The sequence below is a fragment of the Ascidiella aspersa genome, chromosome 2 (assembly GCF_963924565.1).
Source record: "Ascidiella aspersa chromosome 2, kaAscAspe10.2, whole genome shotgun sequence".
NCBI classification, from domain to species: Eukaryota; Metazoa; Chordata; class Ascidiacea; order Phlebobranchia; family Ascidiidae; genus Ascidiella; species Ascidiella aspersa.
Genome location: NC_139448.1, coordinates 25,754,132 through 25,779,749, shown reverse-complemented (window position 1 = coordinate 25,779,749; position 25,618 = coordinate 25,754,132). Strand labels below are relative to the sequence as shown.

Below are 25,618 nucleotides of genomic sequence, written 5' to 3'. Positions count from 1 at the left end.
ATTTTTACCAAAATCGATGATATTTGTTTTTAAATTTTATTAATTTACGAAGCTTACTTCGACAAGAGCGTGTATCCGAGCACAGCTTCACCTCCACCTGACTGTACGGACGCCTTATTTGCCATCCGCTCTCTGTTACGAATGGGGGTACTAACCGTAAAGGTTCTGTCTAAATTCTAAAAGCAAAAGCAAATCTTTGACAAGATTCTTGACATGGCTTTATTTTAAAGGCCACACCCCCACTTATTAACATATTTATGTTAATACGTGTACGCTTATTATCTTTTAAACGTTATATAGTTGAACAAAATAATAGCATCGATATTTTTAAGATTGCCGGTACTAAAAAAGTCATTTAGTTTACCAACGTTTAAAAATATAAATGGTCTAAGAATATCTTAACAAAAGAAAATGTGAACACAATTTTAATTAATCCATTTTTAAGAAAATAGCATTATTGAATTGATGTCAAATGATACCGCATTAGCTATCAGGATTGGATTAAGGTAGTGTTTTCAAACCAGCGTTTTATTGAGTTTAAAAAGACAACTTTTTAACTCGGAAGATATACAGACCTCACATAAAACACACATACCTTACATTGAAGAAAAGTGAAAAAACTAAAAAGAATTGCGACACGAACCAAAGTTAATGTCAATTTACGTAGTTTAACAGGAATTAGTTACTTTTGACAGGAATTAGTTACTTTAGGGCACAAGGCCTACACTTCCGTGTTGACGATCAGTTATGAATTAATGGTTAACACAGCGATTCTCAAACTTTGTCAACTGGCAGACCACATTTGTTTCTAAGTTAGTGGCCACACTTTTTTTAATACTAAAAAATCATTTGGAATTTTAAATCGATATATAGGACTACTGTGTAGTAAAACAAGGCTTTTTTTTAGAAAAATGAATAAATTTGTAACTCATATACTTCGTATGTCCGAAATAACCTCTTTAGGGGTTGCTACGAAGCCCCTCATGTGCCGTTGTGCATTAGCTTCATCACCGAAACTCAAGATGTTGAAATGCGGAATTATTTGAGGAAATGTATTTGCTTATTTTTCCATGCCGTATATGTCCCCTCTGGGGTATATGTTCCCATTGGATGTTTATACGTTTTCTAATTTTTTGACCAGTTTTGTTGTGAATTAAGTATGAACAACAAAACCGCGCCTAACCTGAACACATCAGCGTGATTGTAAACTTAAGACAGAACAGGAATTTGACAAATTTAAATACGCCTTGCAAAGAACTCGCGATAAACGTATTTTGGAAATTAATTCTCGCCGATTTAATTTAAATAAACTTTGCGTTAAAGGGACATCATTAATTGTCGATTTAAAGTTCTTTCCGATTTATATGTTTGTTGTACGATTTAGTCTAAATCGGAAAGCAATGTTGTTCAATTTAGGTTAAATCAAATATTTGGTGATAAATATTTTGCATATTCATTGTCTGATTTAGATTTTGTCCTGTTTAACTTAATTTGCCTTAAATTAAATTTCGACTTACGCCAATTCAGACAAATATAATGTCCGAAAGCGTATTTGTAATGGCGACCTATAAATATTGTTATGTGTTATTTCAAACTGACAAAACAATACAATTCCAAGGTCAAAAAGCATGACACTATTTGCACTATTCCTTGCAAAAACACACAAAACATTCTCTTCATAAAAATATCATTTTTATGAAAGCATTCGGCACAAATTTAGGATTTTTTGTTTTGAGTTTGTCGACAACAATTTTACAGGTTTTAGTAAAATCTAAAATGATGTGTTTACATTTGTTATTTCCTGTGTTGAATTGACATGAAATAACCCCGAATCCTCAATAGTTCTTTTTTAAGTGATTTTGAAATTAAATCAGTCGAGTATTTATGGCAGACAATAATCTATGAACTAAATTTATGTGTTAAACACGCCAAAATATTTAATTACATTTGAATGACCTCTTTGGCCTGTTCCTAAGGTGATTTCAATACTTTATCAGGCCACGGAGTTATGACCCACACTAGCCTTTTTTTCTCAACTTTAACCAACTAAATGCATTTTTCGCGCTTCGTATAAATCGATTTACGTTAAAATAACATTAGCCGCAACTCTGCGAACTTTATAAGTGATTTCTGTTTTGCGTTGCCGCAGTGTATAGTGAATGGCCCTCACATATATAGAGCAATGTATTATTATAATGTAATCGCTGCGCTAAACGTTTTGCCAATTTAAACCAAATTTTTGCCCTTCCCAAATGGTATGGTAAGAGTCCTACTTGTCACTATTGTTTTATCAATAATACATTTGAACTGTATAGCCTCTAAAACGCGCTTTAAGTAAAAATAAATTTGTAATGCAATGAGATTTTAACGCCCGTTTATGTGAATTTGGTGCCTCAAAATCAAGAGAAGATTCACAACGCCCCCCAAAAAACTTTTTGGCGCCCACAAGGAGGCGCACGTTTGCACACCTTAGTAATTTATATACAACCAAGGTAAAACGTAAAACTTATAAATCTACTTGTCACTTTTGTTTTGTGTATAACACACTTGAACTTTATAGTTTTTTTATAGTTTTTGAAATGGGTTTAAAATAAATAAGTTTGTAAGACGATTAGATTTTAATAACGCAATGTTATGTGCATTTGGTGTCTCAGCATCAAGAAAAGATCTACAACACCACGTTGTAATTCCGCAAAGATCACAAGTGAGCGGTACCACCTGCTTTAAGGCCTAAACTCTAATTGCAACTGCAACCTTATATTATGCATAAAATGTGTATATTTGGTGTTTAATCACTTATGGACAACAGGGACGTGGTTTTTTTCATATACAATATGCTCGTAAATTTTTTGCGCATTGTTTCGGATATGTACATATAAACCAGTGGGATTTAGTAATATGTTCACATAACTTTATTTGTATACACATGCTAAAACATACTTTTAATTTTAGCTTTGGAATGATTTACTGGTGGGCAGATTAACGTACGAGTAGAGGTACGGTAAGAGTAGGAATAAGCGTAGAGGTAGCCGACGAGGCCGAACTAAGTCAGAAACATTCAGCCTGCGAAAGGGTGCAAACTCACGACTTTGGGTCAAACCGGGACCGTCGTTTCACAGACTGAGCTTACTCACGCTAAGTGTGAGCTGGTCGATAAAAGGCACCGTTACTGGTGCATCCCGTTTGTACATGAATCTATAGTCCGTTTTCGGTAACTATATCAGCCATATACACAAGGTGTATATTCTATTATGAAGTCCTTCTGGGTCGTACTGACCAACGATAAAGACATACATTAAGTAGTACACTGGATGCCTTCAAAAAGGCTCATTGTTTTTCTAATTTGATCTTGCTTGCACGATAAACCTGATAAGGCCGACTGATTTTGTTAAGCGTTTACGAAGGCATGTACTACATTATTGTAAAATATTTGGTCTGATTACGAATGTTTACCACATCACATTTAATTCAAATAACGTACCGAACTTAGAGGCAGGTAAAAGAAAACTTCGCAAACTGTGGAGTCCCCAGCGAAGTAAACTTGTGCTCCTTCAAACCGAAGAGTGTAGTTTCGCCAGGGAACTGTTCCGTGAAGTCTCCGAAACTTTCCTGTACCGTCAGATCCGAGGTTGGAATCCACCTTTTAAAAAAGTGTAGTGTTGAAATATAAGTGTTGAATATTATTTGAGGTATACTGGACGATTGTCTATAATGGTATAATGCTAAAAACAAGATTGTAACACTGCAACCTTTAATAAAGGTGCTAATACTTACATGTATCGAGTAACTTCCAGGACCAGAATATTCACCAAGGACAAACAATGCCGTAAATGGATGTTTAGCTATGGTTGTAAACGTGTAATGAGATCCCCTGCAAAGAATAACGCTGTAAGCTCAATTGTGTTAACAAATTGACTATCTTTGATCATTTCCTTTCTTACGTGTAAGTTCTGTTGTATGTTGCACTTTGACGAGTAGTATTTCCAGCGACAAAGTACACCTGAAAGAAAATGCAATCCATAAAAAACAAGCCATATAAGGTAGGCCTTTTGTTGCACCCTTTGAATGTAACGTCATAATGTGTCACGATGTTTCGTTATTTACCCTATAACTTCTCGTTTTTAGATTATAGTAATTACTAACCCTGTTGCCTTCATCGTACATGTCTCCTCCACCGTCGCTGATAAAAGTTATATCAGATCCAGACGGATAAATATAGTTGTGAAAGTTTTCAACTTTTCTACTCAAATTTGCAGAGTTCTTGCGAATGTTCTCGAAGATGACTACAAACGCAGATCACATAACGTTTGTTTGAAAAACACAATATGTTAGTTTAAAAAGATCACATATTGTTTGTTTAAAAATTCTTTGAGCTGGTAAGAGGTCGTTTAAATTAAACGTCAACGTGGTATACATTTAACTTATCTTAAATCCATTTTCTCATAATGGCTGCTGATGTTGTGTTCGTGGTCAAAACAACTAATTTCATAAGACAAGCTTACTAAGTTTAGCTAGGTGCTATATTGGCAGGCTGTAAAAATGAACAAAATCAGTGTTGAGTTTACATATTTAAATACAATTCGCTTGACAACTGATTTTATAACAGTAACTATGGCATAGTTTTTAAAAAATCAAAAAAGCAGTTCTTGAAAATTTACCTGTATATCTTGGTTTTGTTGATTTCGTTGCGTTTGTTGTTTTGGGAACTATTTAATACAAAGAACTATTAATACAAAGTAAAATTTGCTATTAATACAAAGTAAAGTAAAACGTATTTTCGATAGTGTTAATAAACAGTAATTTTTAGTTTATTAAAAAATGTTATTACTGTATTTTAGGACGTACTTTTTAATTTTTTTTAATTTAAAATTATTATAAAAAATATAATAATATTTTAAACAAAATAAACAAAGATTTGTGATTCGGAAAGTATAGCGTTTTTCAGAATGTGCGCACATTTTAAACTGCCTTTAAAACGTGAGCACGTTTTGAGTGTGAGTAAGAGTCAGACAAAAAAATGCTCGCATCCCCGTTTCGACAGCAGGTTCTAAATTTAGATGAAACAACACGATAAGTTATTATGGTCAGCTTATTATGGTCAGCTGCATCATCACATTATGCCTTCCATTAATTACCTGTATCATCAACATCCAAGATTGTCTGCATCATAGTAACCATTGTCGCGTCGATTTCTGCTCGCGAAATCTCTACGCCGGAAGGTCTGCAATATTCGTAAATTAATTAAACAAATCCACTTAATCTCAAAGATATTATAATTTTTTGGTAAATCAGTTTACAAGCAAATCAGCCTTTGTTAGTTCCTACATGTTTGCCCTGAACCTTACTTTGATAGTAGTGTAAATCCAAGCACAGCTTCTCCACCACCTGATTGAACAGAAGCGTTATTCCTCATATTTGCTCTTCCTCGATCTGGAGTCGTCACAGCGAAAGTTCGGTTCGAATTCTAAACACAAATATTAACAAATTTTTTACATACCCCTTTTTACATTAACTGATCCTTGTGCTTTCGGTTAGGAAAACTCCAACCATTTGGTTAATAAAATTCCTGCTAAATAATGGAAACATACTTACGACTTTATATTATTTAACAATATACCTGTATTTTAAGGCTAGTTTATACGGTGTACACCAGTAATAACAATATAAACATTTTAAAAGTTTCACACCATTAATATGTGGTTCAATGTACAAAGTCCCAAAGAAAGCCACATGTACATCAAGGGGATGTTAATGCGTTTATGTTAGTTTGTTAACTTACCGGTGCTAGTGGCAAGAAAAAGTAAACTTCACAAACAGTGGAGTCGCCAGCGGAATAAACCTGTGCCCCTCCAAACTGTAACGTGTAGTTTCTCGATTTGACAGAGCCTGTAAAACTTAGAAACCTACCGTTTCCATCGGATCCTAGATTGGATTCCACCTTTTATAAAAAAATGTTATCTTTATTTCAATTCAACATTATAATTCTTCACAAGTCAATTTAAAACATTTTGGCTAACCTGTAAAGAATACCTCTCCGGACCTGAATTTGCATTAAGAAAAAACATGGCTGTGAATGGATGCATGACGATGGCTTTAAAGATGTACGTTGGACCCCTAAACAAATGGTGTTAAATAAAACTGCATTGCATACATATTAAAGGATAGATTATCTTGATTAACCAAGATCAATTTAATTCTCTTAACTTACGTGTAATTTCTGTTGTATATTGCAAGACGGCGAGGCGCATTTCCCACTTTAAAGTACACCTAAAAAAAGTTGAAATATTAACTTGCATTACAATGCAACGATATATTTAGATTTCAAAACAGGAATCAAGTCATGAAATTACTTTCGGACGAAATGCTAAACTAAACCTTCTTTTTTCACGATTGTATCTGGTAGGAAAATCTACTTAGCCGGCGTGTACTATGGTTCTTTAAAAAAAGTGCGGAAACACTTACTTTGTTTCCACCGTCGTACATGTCACCACCGCCATCACTTATTGAAGTTACACTTGAACCGGTTGGCAATAAATAGTTGTGGAAGTTTTCAACCTTGCTTGTAAGATTTATGGAGTTTGTTCGAACGCGTTCAAATAATTCTGCAAATACAGGTCTTACCTAAGTGTGAATCTATTATATATATATATATATACATTCTCCCCGAAGGAAAAGGTAAGAATATTACCAATGTTATGAAAATAAAAAGCATGTTTAGAACTAATTTTAATTTAAGCAGTGTTTAGGCTATTTGATTGTCTTATCCACTCCATTGATTGAATAAATTATACCTGTGTTTGTTTCTTTGGTGGCAGAAGTGTCTTTTTCTGGAACAGATAATAAATTTAAACTTTTGTAAAAATCAATTTTTTCTCTACATTTTAAACAATATGTTTCATAATAACCGTTGTCGTACGTGAGCAGGGGGGATACAGGATTTTTGTTTTGCTGAGGGTCTAGAATTTTTTTAGAAATGACATCACAACATTTCGTCCTAATGTGACGTCCTAAAATAAATAATCTACAAAACACTTTTCTCAAGTCACAGCTGAAAATCCGGTCTAATACAAATTTGAGATTTATTTTTCAATAAGTTAAATAGCTTCGTGTGGATGTAATTTGCATAGGAGTCCTCTTTTTCCCTAGGAGAGTGGTTCCTAACCTGTGGTACGCGTACCGCTAGAGCAGTGTTTCTTAAATTTTCTTAAAAAGCTATTTTAAAACGTTGCGGCGCACATTGCGAGCTAAGCGAGCGCAAAATTTTTGAGGTGTACCTGTATTACTCTTAATTGCTTGCCATTTTTTATTATATAGGCTATAGTTGCATATCTTTGAAGAGATCCAGCCTTGAGACCAAAATAAGAACAACGTCAACTTCGGAATAAAAGCCGGTTAGGAATAAGGCGTAAAAATAACGAAATCGGAATCAGACCTAAATCGCCAAAATAAGGCCAATACAACCTTTTATCTAACCCCAAACACCACCCATAACTAACACAAACTCCCGGAGTATTTCTAACCCTAGCCCAATTGCTAACACCACCAACTACCGCCTATAAGCCCAAACAGAGGCAAAAATCCGAGGCCAAAACAGCGGAGCCCAAAAAGATAGCAAACGGCCAATGCCAGACATGTGTCCCCCAATCATCCCATACCCTTTCGTTACAGTACTAGGCGTAATTTTGGCTTATTCCGATTAATTTGGGGCTTAATTCGATATGTTTAGATCTTATCTAGACTATTTTAGATTTTTATTCAGTCGTGGATATTATTGCGAATTTGGCGTTATTATGTCGTTGGTCTTAATTATATGGTATTATAGAGAATCGATATTGTTGCTTTGTAGGTATTCCTGTGTTTTCTACTTGAAAGTACTGTGGAATCAATCAGCTAAGCCAGGGTGGTCCAACTTCTTTTCATCGCGGGCCAAAAACAAGGTTTATTTTATCTTGCGGGCCAATGTTTTTAAATTGCGATTCATAGGCTTATTGCTGGCAAATTATACATAGTCTATGGCGTATATACTAGCTTTATGGAATGTACACCTTTGTTAAGTTAGGGTAGTTATGAAATAATTTAAACACCAAAAAATTAAAAAAACAAAACGTGAAGTGATATTGCTAGATTGAAGCAAAGCTGACTATCAGTTCGCGGGCCAACTTTGGCCCGCGGGCCTGCAGTTGGACCACGCTTAGCTAAGCCTAATAGAAAAGTAAAAATACATGTTTTATATATTAAACTATTTTTTCCTTTTGCTCGCGGCGCACCTGGCAGCCTTCCATGGCGCACCAGTGCGCCGCGGCGCCCCGGTTGAGAAACGCTGCACTAGAGGTACGCGAAGGTGTTGCAGGTGGTACGCAAGTATAGCTTCTATTTTTGTTTTACAAAAAAATGGTTTTACAACTTTTTATTTTGTTTATTTTGTTTTGTTTACCAAACCAAATTCCCCGAAGCCTATTCTTATTGTTACGTAATTAGATAGATATCATCTACTGTTTTATAGCTTAATGATAGATATAATCTTGATAAATATCATCTAGTGTTTTATAGCTTAAGCTACAAATAGCGTAAAAATGCTAGGTTTAAGATAAAATATTTTGGAATAAAATGTTCAATAACAGTTACATGGTACGCGTGGCAGTACAGAGCGTCCAAGTGGTACTCAGAGCGTCCAAGTGGTACTAGATCGTAAGGTTGGGAATCTCTGCCCTAGGGGAACCTGTTTTTTTTTCGCTACACAATTAAAGGCAAATTCAACTTATATTCAACACACCTTTACCAATATATTAAACCTAACCATACCCAACGCCACAAACAAATAGATTAAAATGTTTACTACTGCCATGCTCAATTCAAACTCAGACTCTATTTCGTGGCAGCACCTGATCCCTAGTGGAAACAGGTTGTCCGAGGACTATGGGCTCAGATACTACTGACCCATTCAGAAATTTCCAACAACTTTCTTGGCCAATGGGAATAAGCCAGCCACATCACCTACCTTCTTTTCTATAGTCTACTTTCCCACAGTTCTATTATTCACCATTGGTGGACAAAAAAAAATTCAGCATAGAACAAAACAGTAATTTTGTATATTCCCGCATAAACAAAGAGTTGTTTTGAGACTTTCTCAAACACTATACAAATATTTCAACAGCGAGCTACTATAGTTGAAACGAGAACCAATAGCATGTCGCAGTTTTCAGGAACTAAACATAGGTTACTGTTTCACCTGGTTGAGGAATGTCCAAAATAACATGCATCATTGTAAACATTGTCGCATTAATTTCCGTGTTCAAAATCTCCTCGCCAGAAACTCTAAAATATTGATATATTTGTAGACGAACTTCTTCTGAATTATATTATCACAATATTGCGGAATAAATATGCTTCTACTTAATCCAATACATTATTTTTGTGAACCTTACTTCGACAGTAGTGTATATCCAAACACAGCTTCGCCGCCATCTGATTGAACAGATGCGTTATTCCTCATCACTTCTCTTGCTAGATCTGGAGTCGTCACAGCGAAAGTTTGCTTGAAATTCTGAACACAGATGTTATTTAATATGCGCCCAGGGCAGTAAATACCAGCGGTGCAGTCCTGCATCGAGGCCCAAGAGCAAGAGGGACCCGCAATGTAGGATTTCGCTTACAAATTAAATTTAGTTTCGAAAATGTATATAGGAGGCGTCAATTTTAAATCACCATTCAGTCCGCAGCGTTTTTATTTCTTTAGACATTGCATTGTGCAGTGGCTAAATATGTGTGTTCTCTCTCAAATGCTATACCCTTTAACCAAATCGGTGGTTCAACCGGCATAGAGAAGGTATTATCAATATAGAATCTGTAAAAACTTTTATGCTGCTGCAAGACTTTACACATAGTCAACTCTGATTTTAAGGGTATACGGTAGTGGTTTTCATATATTTTTTAGCATACGACACATTAAAAAAGCCAGAACAAAGTCGCAGCATCCCTTAACAGTCGCTCGGCATACATTTTAGGTATCTCTGTTATACGTAAGACAATTGACTTAAATTTTTGCGAACTGCAATCTAAGACAATGCCCAACTCAAAGTTGTTTCACGCAAATAAATAAAGCTTGCGTCATTGTTTCTATAATATGTGAAGTAAAATAAAAAATAAAACTTACTTTTATAAAATATCCGGAGCCAGAACCTTACGATGTTCGTAAGCAGTAACCCAGCTAACAATTTGACGTCGCAGCGACGTAGATTTTTGGTTTAAGTTTGGTCGATAAGACGTTGCAACCAACGTTATTTCTACGTAAAAACGTCGACACTTTACGACCTAGATGCGACGTTGCGCAACTACGTTATTTATACGTTCATCATAAACGTTATTTTTACGTAGAAGTGTCTACTCCAGACGACGTAGATTAGACGTTGCAAATTACGATGTTCAGCGACGTTATTTATATGTTTATCATGAACGTTATTTTCACGTAAAAGTGTCGACACCAAACGATGTAGATGCGACGTTGTGCAACTACGTTATTTAGACGTTTATCATGAACGTTATTTTCACGTAAAAGCGTCGACACTTTACGACCTAGATGCGACGTTGTGCAACTACGTTATTTATACGTTTATCATGAACGTTGTTTTTACGTAGAAGTGTCTATTCCAGACGACGTAGATTAGACGTTGCAAATTACGATGTTCAGCGACGTTAATTATAAGTTTATCACAGACGTTATTTTTACGTAAAAATGTGTGATCCGGACAAAGTTCATGCGACGTTGGAAACTACGTTGTAAAACTAGGTTATTGAAAGCGTTCACATTGTTATGTTTGCGTAATAGTTTGGACTCCATGCCCTACAAATTACGTTTGCAAAGGAGTTACAAATTACGTTCGCAACTACGGTATAATGCGCAAAAAAGAAACATAATAACGATGTTTTTGCACTTTTAAAACACTTATACTTGTTGTAACATATCTGACTGTAATTATTTACACTTGCAAATTCTTACTAAATCTTCTAAACAATTACCATCCAGGAAAATATAGAAATAATATAGTATTGAAGTAAAACAAACACGGCAGTATAAAAATGTTGACAATAAAGAACTGTAAAAAAGACAAGCAAACTGAGAAAATTGGTCTGTGGACCTGCAAAACACACAAATTTTATAGTGTTACTTAAATTGCTCTATTACACTAACACAGTCTAAAAGACAAAATTGAAAAAGTTTTGCATTTCACAGACTATGTGTAAAACAATGCACATTAAAACAGGAAAGTAACGTTAACAACAACAATGTATTGAAAAAATAAGAACAATACAAATCCAGCGGTGTTAAACGAAAATCCAGCAGTTTAATCCGAATCTGAATGCATGTGTGATACATCGAGAGAGCTGTTGAAAAATAATATAAAAATTAGGGAATAGGGAAGTGACTGCTAGGGCTATAGGGTCGAACAGGGGAATATATACCTTATAAAAATGGCTCATGTGTTTGTCAAGCTAAGGAAAACCCCATCATTTCATCTGTTTAAGCTGCATTAACTGGGAAATGTGATTAATGACTACAAACATAACTTTTAACTTTATTTACCTTATGAAACCAAATCGAAATGAGCAAAGCCAAAAAAACTAATTGCAATGATGCACGTGCTTCTACATGGTACAATAAATGCCCAATTGGTTGCCTTAAACAAAAAATTTAAAACAACCTGATAGTTATTTCATGTTTTTTTTTTTTTTTCAAAATTTAGATGTGCCATTTACTAATTTAGCCAAGCACAGAAATTTTATATCACTGTTAATGTATTTTCTTGTGCAACCTGAATTTGTTTGGTAAAATTTAGGATCAAGAATTTTTATCTCATTTTTTTGCCAATAATAACATTTAATAATGAATATTAGTATTTTTTACATTTTTTAAACTTTGTTTTTATATTAAAAAAATATAGACCATTCTTAGTACTAGTCTATGGTATAATTTTTTCCCAATAATTCTGTCATATTATGTTTATTTTGCCTTTACTTATTGTGTGATAGCGTTTTGTGCTGTGTAGCTTCTGGTCCACAGAATGCAGACTGGTCAGAAATATATAAAATTAAAATTCTGGTGACATTATATAACTATCACTGGTAGGTTTTGAAAAAAATTGCTGCCCAAATAAAGAAATTTAAACGCAGCCAGGATACATTTTAAAGTCTTTGTTGTTAGCATCTAGGGCAATTGCAAGCATAAAACAAAACAGTAAGAGTCAAATAAATATTATAATTAACAAAAATCTTGAAAATATTAATCACTAATTTACCTGTAAATATTCATGAGCAGCCAAGTTCATGAGGAATATCTTTAACGTGTACCCTTCTTCAAATCCCACCTTGAACTTTTAATCAAGCCTTTAGTCGAGATCTTCAGTAATGAATTTTCAAGTGTTCATTTGGGGTTTTATGCACACCCAAGGTATTTACGCTGGCATGATACAAAGATCAAGATTTGCATTAAAATTGTCTAAAAAGTTTGGGTGTTCACTCGCCGTAGACTGCAATTGGGCGCTGGTCTAGAATCCTACCACATTGATTAAATCAACGCACAATATTTGGGTTAGGGTGCGAGTTAGCGTTTGAGTGAGGGTGGGTGAAGTATTATTATATCTATTATTTAATACTTGACCCACCCTAATCCAAAATGCTAACCCGCACCCTAACCCAAATATTGTGCACTGTGTGGTAGGATTCTAGACCAGTGCCTGCAATTGCCCACAGAGGTAATAGAGCTTGTTTTTCTATGTTAGATGAAAATTAGTGGAGGCTTTGAAGTCATTCAATCAGTAAATTATTTTGTTTCCTACTTAAAATAAAAGTTATAAATAAAACTACAAATACAGCTTAGACTATTTAACCTGAAAATATATTTGATAACAAAGCCTAATCTTTTTATGTAACCCTAATCTTCATGGTTTAAGGAAAACAACCTAAATATCTAACAAGCACTCTAGCGCTGAGCTGCCAAAACTTATTTTGAATTCCAATGTCCTGACTGATAGCAAATGTTCAAACTGGACTGTGATGTCATCCGCATATTGGCCAATCACGAGTTTACGCGCCGTTCGAAATCCGCGAAAAAAAAGCAGCAGGGAGCGACATTCTTGTCTATCCAGGAAACTGCGTCTGTAGCGGTCGCTGCGCTAAGTACTTTTTTATGCGATTTGTTTCATATAAAGACAATGTTACTAAAATGCTATCTTAAATTAAGTCACATCTCTATTTTATGTAAGCATAACTAAGTATACTTCTTTACATATTCTAAAAAAGTTAATCAAAACACATTACAGAAAAAAACAAATATTTTGTACATAGGCTACATAATCCCGACGCATTCCTTAAAAGAGAGCATTTCTATTTAACGAAAATTAAAACTTGGAAAGTTAGTTTTGACGTCGGTAAACAACGTTTTTTATACGACACGTATGACATTTTGATTCGATTGTACTTCAGCTCAGTCGAAAAAACTGTGTATGACACGGAAATTCGTCTAAAATCAGTTACCTTCAACGTAAGTAGGCTAATTGATGTTGTTTCTACCTCACGTTTAACGTTTTAATAGGGTTCCTTTGACGTTTGTAAAAACGCTAAACAATATTAATGAAATGTTTTAATTTATGTATAAAATAGTCTAAAACAAGTTGACCTCGATTTCAGGTATATACCTTGTTGTATAGGTCACGTTTAACGTTTTAATCCGGTTGCATTGTGGTTTGCCGTAACCTTCGAAATGACTACGATCATTCAAGATGTTGCAAATTTGGTCGCGTTTTAGTTTTTCGTAATGTCAAGAAATAAAGTTATTGGAACTTTTGAAAATAGCATTTAAAATGGTTTCAAATAAGTTATCTTCAGCGACAGTTATCATTGCTTTTTGCATATAGGCCACGTAGGATGTTTTGAATTGGTTATATTGAAGATTGTAATAACGTTGAAAAATAACGTCATATTAACGTTAAAAATGACGTATAAAATAGTCTAATTCTAAACACAAGTAAGCTTCGATGTCAGTATTTACCGTAGTTTTTACGTCACGTGAAGTTCTAATTAGATTGCATTGTTGTTAGTTACAAACCAAAAAATAACGTTGTTAAAACGCTTAAAATCACGTCCAAAATGCTGTCAAAGAAGTTAGCTTTGACCTTGGAATTCAACGTCATTTATACGTCACGCGTGACGTTGTCAGTTAGTTGGATCTTAGTTTGTCGCAACGTCAAGAAATAACGTTATTAAAACGTTTAAAATTACATCCAAAACGGTCTTAAATAAGTTAGCTTTGACGTCAGAAATCACCGTTGATTGTACGTCACGTAGGATTTAATAAATTGGGTCCATTGTGGTTTCTCACGACAACGTATGAAATGAAATCAAGTTTACTTTGACGTGAGTAATTAACGTTGCATGTACGTCACCTATGACGTTCTAAATTGGTTACATTAAGGTTTGCAATAAGGTTGAGAAATGACGTTATTAAAACGTTAGAAATGATGTATAAAATAGTCATAAAAAAATTATCCTTGTTACAAAAGGTAACGTTGTTGTTACGTCACGTTTTACGTTTTAATTATATAACATTGTAGTTAGTCAAAACGGTAAAATGACGTTATTATAACGCTTAAAATGGCGTCCTGGTCTCCAAGAAATTAGCTTTGATGTCAGAATTTAATGTTGTTTGTACGTCACGTATCACGTTGTAAATTAGTTACATCAATGGTGGTCACAAAGTTTAAAAATAATGTTAGCAAAATGTTCGCTCTGACGTACAAAATAGCCTAAAACAAGTTATTAGCCTCGAAGTAAGTAATTAACCTTGTTCGTACGTCACCTTTGACGTTATAATCAGGTTACATTGTGGTGCGCCACAATATTTTTAAAGAATACCATTGAATTGAAAAAAAAAAAAAAGACGTTAGTTTTGACGTCAGTAAACAACGTTTTAGTACGTGATTTATGACGTTTTAAAATAAGTTGTATTTGGTTTGTTTCAACGTTACGAAAGAACGTTAATCAAACGTTTGAAGTTACGTTAAAATTTGTCTATAACAAGTTAATTGTGACGTCAGAAATGAACGTGAATTCTACGTCACGTATGACGTTCTAAGTTGTTTCGTTATAGTTTTACGGAACGTTAAATATACAGCGTTAATTAAACGTGTAAAAGACGTCTAAACCGGTCTAAAAATGTTAGATTTTACGTCAGTAATAAACGTTATTTGCATGTCACCTATGACGTTGTAAATTTGTTTCATTGTGGTTCGTCGCAACGTTAAAAAATAACGTTCAACAAACGTTCGAAGTGACGTCCAAAATGATGTAAAACATGTTAAGATCGACGTCTGTAATCAACGTTGTTTATACGTTACAAATGACGTTGAAATTTGGTCGCATTGCGGTTTTTCTTAACGTTAATTTTGACGTTAGTGCAACGTTTTACATTACGTTTTGATAACACGGCCTCGACGTATTTTCTTAACGTTCGTTTGGACACATTCCCACAACGTTTACTTAGTTTAAAAAAAAGATCCGAACGTCGAAAAAACGTTGTGTGTTAGCTGGGAACATGTATATTGTATATATATATCCATAACAGATAGCCAATGTTGCCGACCATTGCAAGAATTAATCTATAGTCGTGACGAGTCGAGTTTTAAAACACCAACTGGGTGTGCTTAACTAACGTTCTATCAAATATGGTCAAAAGTTAAACAGCCTTCTTTATGTCTAAGCGAGGTGTGAGCAACATGTTTCTATATAGTGACAGGCCTGACCCAAACTCAGAACGGGCTCAAGAATCTAGCAATTTGCAAGACGAGATACAATAATTAATGTATATCTATCTAGTCACTTTGTTTACTTACCGGCTTAAGTGAAAGGAAAAAATAAACTTCGCAAACAGTGGCATCACCGGCACCATAAACCTGTGCCCCTCCAAAATATATCGTGTAATTTCTCAAGGAAATCGAACCGTTAAAGTCTCTAAACTGACCGATTCCATCGACCCCTAAATTAGATTCCACCTTTAAAAAAGGAAAAAAAGTATTTCTTTATTTAGTCTGTAAAGGAAAGGTATATTTAAATCCCACCTGTAAAGAATATTGATTTGGACCGGAATCGGCACCAAAGACAAACATTGCTGTGAATGGGTGTATACGAAGTGTTGTAAAGATGAATGTAGGTGCCCTAGAAAGAGTAGTGAAAAACGCATATTGGTACTGTTGGACTGTAAAACACAGGTCCATTTATTACCCAAACTTACATATATTTTTTGTTGTATGTTGCAAGTCGGCGAGGTTGATCACCCACTTTAAAGTACACCTACAAATAAAAATTGTTAGAACTTTTCTTGAACATCAGCGACTAAATATTATTTTTCTTATTAGATATGTTTTGCTTTAAGTAAAATGTATGCTACGCCTGAAACGAGCAACCATGGTTTAAATCTAACACTAACTTTTAGGCCCAACAGTAACTTACGACAATAGAAGGTGGAAATTTTAGCTGAGGACTACCACCAATTCCCCTGAGAAACTGGTTGTGATATGTGCTTTAACAACTTTGCGACTTTGCTGACAAATAATCTTTAACAAATTTCCTTTTATGTACGAAACGTCTCATGGTATCTTCTCCATACACTTGTCATTTGTCTTTATCATTGCCATTATATAAGTATTATAAACTGTTTTAAACAAGCAAAGCTGGTTAAACAAGTTTTGCTATAGGCTACTTAATACTTTGTTTCCGTCGTCGTACATATCCCGTCCGCCGTCACTTATTGATGTTACTCGCCGGCGAGACGGCAACAGATAATTGTAGAAGTTGGGAACTTGGCTTGTAAGATTTTCGGAGTTCGTTCGAACGCGTTTGGTGAGTTTTGCTATGACAGGACAGAAAAATATTAACACGCTCTTGTAACATAACGTAATATAAACTTGATTTTAGTTTAAGTTTTAAATAGTAACAGCAGAAAATTTTACTAAAACTAGTGACAACCCAAATTCTTATTCACAAGAAAACAAACAATATTTTCTTTTTTTTAATATTATGTGTTGCAAAAGTGTTCACTTGAAAAATTCATTTCGATGTGAAAGAACGTTGCCTGTTTTAGTTTTCGCATGCAATAGACATACCGGTGAATGTTTTCAGAGCTTTATTCGCGGTGTGCAAATCTGTAAAACACAAAAATCACCACATTTTGTGCCGCGTTGCATAAGAAAAGTGAACTGTTCCTTAAATTTTGGAGCATAATGGTTGGAGGTTGTAGTAAGACGTAATAAGATGTTGAAAATGAATAAAAGAGTTATTCGAAACGTTCAAAATGATACCTACTTCTGTATGGGCTTTGATATTCTTATTACGTGTTTCTTAAATGTTTAATGTGGAAAAATCAATATTTCTTTTTATTGAAAATCTGGTGTTTTAATTGTGAAACCAGTAAAAATGATACTAGTGGTAATATAGAACTTTAGCACAGGCTACCCGAATATGATAATATCTGAAGGTAGACAATTTTGTGAATAAGGAATACAAAAAAAATGTACATTTAATAATTGTATTGTTGTCAGTCATCAAATTGTATACCATATCCAGAACAAAATTTAATACTGTAAAAAAAAAAATTAATACTGTAAAAATTGCTTGTTGTGACACACGACGAGTGTCGTCATCTCTCTTAAATGTCATCACACCCCCTAGTCTAGCACATTTACAAGTTTGAACACTTTTGTAAGTAACTTTTGTATTGACAGTTAAAACCTTTCCAACTTCAAACTTTAATAAAACAAACGAACTGCGTGATGTTCTTACGATTGAAAATATACGTTGAAATGTACCCTTATGACGTCACATTATGTAACATAATAGTTTTATTTCAACGAAAAGTAGGGCCTGGTTAAAAAAGTTGGAGGATTAGTGCTTTATAGTTAGACGAAGTCGGAAGGAAAATGGCGGTAGATGACTACAGCAGAAACCGCATATAACGGACCAATGTACCATTTTCATAAGTCCCGTTATAGGCTATATCCATTGTAGAAGAGGTATTTTACATCTTTTTCCGGAAAAGGGTCTGGATAATTAATTAGTTGTGTACCGTTAACCATTATATGCTTGTCTGTAAATGCGAGTTCTGATGTACAAAGCGATTGTTAAATGGGCTCTTCCCAAGCGGCCAGCAACAGACATTTTGCTATTATCTCTTTATGCAGCTTTCGCGAAATGTTTAAAACGCTTTTATCAAGAAACAAGCATTTATATTTAAGAACAATGTACAAACGTAAAAAACACGATAGAACAATTAAATACACAATCACAATTAATCGAGCTTATGTGGAGAGAACTTAGATCATTTATTATTGCATAATTAATTTACGAGTGTTCTTATGTGAAGAAATTTGAGGTCAAGATATGTGGTGTCACTGTGTTGTTATACACCAAGTCATTTCTATACAAACATACGGTTTGTAAACGCGATTTCGCAACAGGAGTCACTCGGCACAGTGTCACAATATACGAAACAATAATATAAAACATTAGTATATCTGAAATTGTTTTTGCGACGTCTTTGGCAAATTTTGTAGGGCTATTGACGCATTTTTCGGGAGTTGTTTGTTTGTAACAGAGTCTAATCTCTATAGTCTTTGCGTGACAATGATTTCGAAGAAATGCAAACGTCAGGAGTGTTTTCCTATTTATACGCCTTTAAACGAAATTCACCCATGATTTATTAGTCACTTTCAGATTCGAAACTATACGCGCAGCAGGGGTTCGTAAACTGGGGTCGATCAAACCACTTGGGATACATGAACTAGAATTTTTGGTCAGTAAAGGCCTCATTGAAAACTTAGTGTAGGTCTATAATCTAAAATAGAATGTTTTCTTAAAAGAAAGGAGATTAATTAAAGAACGGCTTAGATTTTCTTAAATGTATTTACAATTGAGTTAAGCGTAGTATTACCATGAACAGCAAATTTCAAACTTCTTGTTTCAATACGTCATATCTGAAAAATATCATACCTACCCTGGCACACGAGAACAAAAATTTGAAGGGTATACCGGTACGCTTAACAAAACATTTAACAACCATTGATGTACAGTGGCAGACTGAGCTGAAATAAGAACTAATACCATTTCGCTGTTTTCAGCAACATAAAAACAGATAAAATAGTTGTTTTACTACCTGGTTGAGGAATATCCAAAATAACGTGCATCATTGTAAACATTGTCGCGTATATTTCTGCTTGCGTAATCAGCTTGCCGGAAGGTCTGCAATATTGGTTGAGGAAATTAGTAGAGAAATGAAAAATATTGCCGTTTGCTTTTCTTTATATACATTAATATAGAATAAAATTATGATAAAAACAGAATTGTGCCACGCGAGTTTTAATATAGTTCTGTTATTCTGTGTACTGCACAATTTTTTAACACGACAATTTTTTCTCGTTTTAATATTGTTGAAAACCTTACTTTGATAGTAGTGTAAATCCAAGCACAGCTTCTCCACCACCTGATTGAACAGAAGCGTTATTCCTCATATTTGCTCTTCCTCGATCTGGAGTCGTTAAAGTGAAGGTTCGGTTCGAATTCTAAACACAATTTTTAACTGATCCCCTTGTTTTTTGTTAATAAACTCCAATGCTAAATAGGCCTAATTGACATGAGAAAACTCCAATGCTAAATAATGTACATCTACGATGTACTCAAAAATATGTTGGTTCAACGCACATAGTAACAAACAAGGTCACGTGTAGATCAAGGGAAGGTTGATGCATATATGGTTAGTTTTCTGACTTACCGGTGTAAGTGGCAAGAAATAGTAAACTTCACAAACAGTGGAGTCGCCAGCGAAATAAACCTGCGCTCCTTTAAACTGTAACTTATAGTTTTGCAACGGGACAGAGCCTGTAAAACTTCGAAATCTGCCGTTTCCATCCGATCCAAGATTAGATTCCACCTTTTTTTTTTATGAAAAATAAAATATTCATTTTAACTCAACATTATAATTTTTCACAAGTCAGTTTAAAACATTGTGACTAACCTGAAACGAATATCTCTCTGGACCTGAATTCCCATTAAGAAAAAACATGGCTGTGAATGGATGCATGACGATGGCTTTAAAGATGTACGTTGGACCCCTAAACAAATGGTGTTAAATAAAACTGCATTGCACACATATTAAAAGATAGCTTATCTTGATTAACTAAGATCAATTTAATTCTCTTAACTTACGTATAGTTTCTGTTGTATATTGCAAGGCGACGTGAGGCATTTCCCACAGCAAAGTACACCTGAAAACAAGATTTTAATTTAAACCTGCATTGTAATGTAACGATATACTTAATATAGAAGCAGGAAACTAGTCCTGAAGTTTCTTTCTGACAAAATCCTGATCGAAACATTCCAGTAACAAACTCTGTTTTTTTCACTTATTAATTATGTACGTTAGGAAATCCGCATCTTCTAAAATATGACGCAAAAAACAGACGTACAACAATTCGTATTAACCAACGCAATCCTAAAAAAGTGTAGTTTTAAAAAAATGCGGCAACACTTGCTTTGTTTCCACCATCGTACATGTCACCACCGCCGTCACTTATTGATGTTACACTTGAACCCGTCGGTAGTAGATAGTTGTGGAAGTTTTCAATATTGCTTGTAAGATTTTTAGAGTTTGTTTGAACGCGTTCAAATAGTTCTGCATAAGAAGTGTTACATAAGTGTAAATAGGCTACGTATTATTAAGTATTAACAAAGTATGTAAACATTTTTTAACTTCTTTTAAATTAAGTAGCATTCTCTTTATTTTATCACCTTCAATGGTTTAAAAATTCATACCTGCTTTTTTTTCTTTAATGGTTGAATATTTTATTACCGTACTTCAGGTGTTTTTTTCATAAAAGTTGAAAAAAAAATATATTTAAAGTGAACAGTAATTTTAACCCATGTATTCTTGGTTTGGTTGAAGTCACTTGTTTTCGACTCCGAACATTTTTATTTTATTTGTTATAAATAACATGGCGTTAAATGCCAAACGTGTAACTGTGGTCCACCGGAAGCAAACATTTTTTAGGAAAAAAAATGTTCTATTAAAACTTGAATTGTTTTTTTTTTGTTTTGTTTTTTGTATAAAATAAGGTATATTACGTTAATGTAATAGAAAATGTAGTTAAACATAGAGGAGGGGTCGACGGAAAAATAGCCTGGCTACGCCTCTGATGTGAGTTTTACACTTTTGAAAGGCTGTACGAAAAAGGTACAAATACTAACATAAGAATCCTTGACATTCAAATTCATAAAAAATGCGATTTAATAGTCTGTTTCATATTGTTTGTTTAAAAATTCTTTGATCTGGTAAGAGGTCGTTTAAATTAAACGTCAACGTGGTATACATTCAACTTATCTTAAATCCATTTTCTCATAATGGCTGCTGATGTTGTGTTCGTGGTCAAAACAACTAATTTCATAAGAAAAGCTTACTAAGTTTAGCTAGGTGCTATATTGGCAGGCTGCAAAAATGAACAAAATCAGTGTTGAGTTTACATATTTAAATACAATTCGCTTGACAACTGATTTTATAACAGTAACTATGGCATAGTTTTTAAAAAATCAAAAAAGCAGTTCTTGAAAATTTACCTGTATATCTTGGTTTTGTTGATTTCGTTGCGTTTGTTGTTTTGGGAACTATTTAATACAAAGAACTATTAAATACAAGTAAAATTTGCTATTAATACAAAGTAAAGTAAAACGTATTTTCGATAGTGTTAATAAACAGTAATTTTTAGTTTATTAAAAAATGTTATTACTGTATTTTAGGACGTACTTTTTAATTTTTTTTAATTTAAAATTATTATAAAAAATATAATAATATTTTAAACAAAATAAACAAAGATTTGTGATTCGGAAAGTATAGCGTTTTTCAGAATGTGCGCACATTTTAAACTGCCTTTAAAACGTGAGCACGTTTTGAGTGTGAGTAAGAGTCAGACAAAAAAATGCTCGCATCCCCGTTTCGACAGCAGGTTCTAAATTTAGATGAAACAACACGATAAGTTATTATGGTCAGCTTATTATGGTCAGCTGCATCATCACATTATGCCTTCCATTAATTACCTGTATCATCAACATCCAAGATTGTCTGCATCATAGTAACCATTGTCGCGTATATTTCTGCTCGCGAAATCTCTACGCCGGAAGGTCTGCAATATTCGTGAATTAATTAAACAAATCCACTTAATCTCAAAGGTATTATAATGTTTTGGTAAATCAGTTTACAAGCAAATCAGCTTTTGTTAGTTCCTACATGTTTGCCCTGAACCTTACTTTGATAGTAATGTAAATCCAAGCACAGCTTCGCCACCACCTGATTGAACAGAAGCGTTATTCCTCATATTTGCTCTTCCTCGATCTGGAGTCGTCACAGCGAAAGTTCGGTTCGAATTCTAAACACAATTATTAACAAATTTTTTACATAGCCCTTTTTACATTAACTGATCCTTGTGCTTTCAGTTAGGAAAACTCCAACCATTTTGTTAATAAAATTCCTGCTAAATAATGGAAACATATTTACGACTTTATATTATTTAACAATATACCTGTATTTTAAGGCTAGTTTATATGGTGTACACCAGTAATAACAATATAAACATTTTAAAAGTTTCACACCATTAATATGTGGTTCAATGTACAAAATCCCAAAGAAAGCCACATGTACATCAAGGGGATGTTAATGCATTTATGTTAGTTTGTTAACTTACCGGTGTAAGTGGCAAGAAAAAGTAAACTTCACAAACAGTGGAGTCGCCAGCGGAATAAACCTGTGCCCCTCCAAACTGTAACGTGTAGTTTCTCGATTTGACAGAGCCTGTAAAACTTAGAAACCTACCGTTTCCATCGGATCCTAGATTGGATTCCACCTTTTATAAAAAAATGTTATCTTTATTTCAATTCAACATTATAATTCTTCACAAGTCAATTTAAAACATTTTGGCTAACCTGTAAAGAATACCTCTCCGGACCTGAATTTGCATTAAGAAAAAACATGGCTGTGAATGGATGCATGACAATGGCTTTAAAGATGTACGTTGGACCCCTAAACAAATGGTGTTAAATAAAACTGCATTACATACATATTAAAGGATAGATTATCTTGATTAACCAAGATCAATTTAATTCTCTTAACTTACGTGTAATTTCTGTTGTATATTGCAAGACGGCGAGGCGCATTTCCCACTTTAAAGTACACCTAAAAAAAGTTGAAATATTAACTTGCATTACAATGCAACGATATATTTAGATTTCAAAACAGGAATCAAGTCATGAAATTACTTTCGGACGAAATGCTAAACTAAACCTTCTTTTTTCACGATTGTATCTGGTAGGAAAATCTTAGCCGGCGTGTACTATGGTTCTTTAAAAAAAGTGCGGAAACACTTACTTTGTTTCCACGGTCGTACATGTCACCACCGCCATCACTTATTGAAGTTACACTTGAACCGGTCGGCAATAAATAGTTGTGGAAGTTTTCAACCTTGCTTGTAAGATTTATGGAGTTTGTTCGAACGCGTTCAAATAATTCTGCAAATACAGGTCTTACCTAAGTGTTAATCTATTATATATATATATATATTTTCCTCGAAGGAAAAGGTAAGAATATTGCCAATGTTATGAAAATATAAAGCATGTTTAGAACTAATTTTAATTTAAGCAGTGTTTAGGCTATTTGATTGTCTTATCCACTCCATTGATTGAATAAATTATACCTGTGTTTGTTTCTTTGGTGGCAGAAGTGTATTTTTCTGCAACAGATAATAAAATTAATCTTTTGTAAAAATCAATTTTTTCTCTACATTTTAAACAATATGTTTCATAATAACCGTTGTCGTACGTGAGCAGGGGGGGATACAGGATTTTTGTTTTGCTGAGGGTCTAGAATTTTTTTAGAAATGACATCACAACATTTCGTCCCAATGTGACGTCCTAAAATAAATAATCTACAAAACACTTTTCTCAAGTCACAGCTGAAAATCCGGTCTAATACAAATTTGAGATTTATTTTTCAATAAGTTAAATAGCTTCGTGTGGATGTAATTTGCATAGGAGTCCTCTTTTTCCCTAGGAGAGTGGTTCCTAACCTGTGGTACGCGTACCGCTAGAGCAGTGTTTCTTAAATTTTCTTAAAAAGCTATTTTAAAACGTTTAGCGAGCGCAAAATTTTTGAGGTGTACCTGTATTACTCTTAATTGCTTGCCATTTTTTATTATATAGGTTATAGTTGCATATCTTTGAAGAGATCCAGCCTTGAGACCAAAATAAGAACAACGTCAACTTCGGAATAAAAGCCGGTTAGGAATAAGGCGTAAAAATAACGAAATCGGAATCAGACCTAAATCGCCAAAATAAGGCCAATACAACCTTTTATCTAACCCCAAACACCACCCATAACTAACACAAACTCCCCGAGTATTTCTAACCCTAGCCCAATTGCTAACACCACCAACTACCGCCTATAAGCCCAAACAGAGGCAAAAATCCGAGGCCAAAACAGCGGAGCCCTAAAAGATAGCAAACGGCCAATGCCAGACATGTGTCCCCCAATCATCCCATACCCTTTCGTTACAGTACTAGGCGTAATTTTGGCTTATTCCGATTAATTTGGGGCTTAATTCGACATGTTTAGATCTTATCTAGACTATTTTAGATTTTTATTCTGTCGTGGATATTATTGCGAATTTGGCGTTATTATGTCGTTGGTCTTAATTATATGGTATTATAGAGAATCTGACTTAGATATTGTTGCTTTGTAGGTATTCCTGTGTTTTCTACTTGAAAGTACTGTGGAATAAATCAGCTAAGCCAGGGTGGTCCAACTTCTTTTCATCGCGGGCCAAAAACAAGGTTTATTTTATCTTGCGGGCCAATGTTTTTAAATTGCGATTCATAGGCTTATTGCTGGCAAATTATACATAGTCTATGGCGTATATACTAGCTTTATGGAATGTATACCTTTGTTCAGTTAGGGTAGTTATGAAATAATTTAAACACCAAAAAATTAAAAAAACAAAAATTGAAGTGATATTGCTAGATTGAAGCAAAGCTGACTATCAGTTCGCGGGCCAACTTTGGCCCGCGGGCCTGCAGTTGGACCACGCTGAGCTAAGCCTAATAGAAAAGTAAAAATACATGTTTTATATATTAAACTATTTTTTCCTTTTGCTCGCGGCGCACCTGGCAGCCTTCCATGGCGCACCGGTTGAGAAACGCTGCACTAGAGGTACGCGAAGGTGTTACAGGTGGTACGCAAGTATAGCTTCTGTTTTTTTTTTCACAAAAAAATAATTTTACAACTTTTTATTTTGTTTATTTTGTTTTGTTTACCAAACCAAATTCCCCGAAGCCTATTCTTATTGTTACGTAATTAGATAGATATCATCTACTGTTTTATAGCTTAATGATAGATATCATCTTGATAAATATCATCTACTGTTTTATAGCTTAAGCTACAAATAGCGTAAAAATGCTAGGTTTAAGATAAAATATTTTGGAATAAAATGTTCAATAACAGTTACATGGTACGCGTGGCAGTACAGAGCGTCCAAGTGGT

General features: G+C 34.2%; 1 protein-coding gene across 1 annotated transcript in view; it reads right to left on the bottom strand.

Annotated features, from left to right (window-relative positions):
- The window catches only part of LOC146164514 (uncharacterized), a 58,269-nt gene that overhangs the window by 11,975 nt on the left and 20,676 nt on the right, over positions 1-25,618 (bottom strand). The window contains 34 exon segments of the mRNA XM_083380743.1: positions 58-176; positions 3,482-3,640; positions 3,775-3,871; positions 3,942-4,000; positions 4,144-4,283; positions 4,659-4,706; positions 5,136-5,221; positions 5,346-5,464; positions 5,780-5,958; positions 6,041-6,114; positions 6,209-6,267; positions 6,463-6,602; positions 6,792-6,827; positions 9,230-9,315; positions 9,426-9,544; positions 15,885-16,043; positions 16,110-16,206; positions 16,283-16,341; positions 16,758-16,900; positions 17,154-17,192; positions 19,199-19,284; positions 19,486-19,604; positions 19,814-19,972; positions 20,057-20,153; positions 20,248-20,306; positions 20,574-20,713; positions 21,652-21,699; positions 22,129-22,214; positions 22,339-22,457; positions 22,773-22,931; positions 23,011-23,107; positions 23,202-23,260; positions 23,453-23,592; positions 23,778-23,813. Coding sequence (XP_083236869.1) covers positions 58-176; positions 3,482-3,640; positions 3,775-3,871; positions 3,942-4,000; positions 4,144-4,283; positions 4,659-4,706; positions 5,136-5,221; positions 5,346-5,464; positions 5,780-5,958; positions 6,041-6,114; positions 6,209-6,267; positions 6,463-6,602; positions 6,792-6,827; positions 9,230-9,315; positions 9,426-9,544; positions 15,885-16,043; positions 16,110-16,206; positions 16,283-16,341; positions 16,758-16,900; positions 17,154-17,192; positions 19,199-19,284; positions 19,486-19,604; positions 19,814-19,972; positions 20,057-20,153; positions 20,248-20,306; positions 20,574-20,713; positions 21,652-21,699; positions 22,129-22,214; positions 22,339-22,457; positions 22,773-22,931; positions 23,011-23,107; positions 23,202-23,260; positions 23,453-23,592; positions 23,778-23,813 — 3,421 coding nt within the window.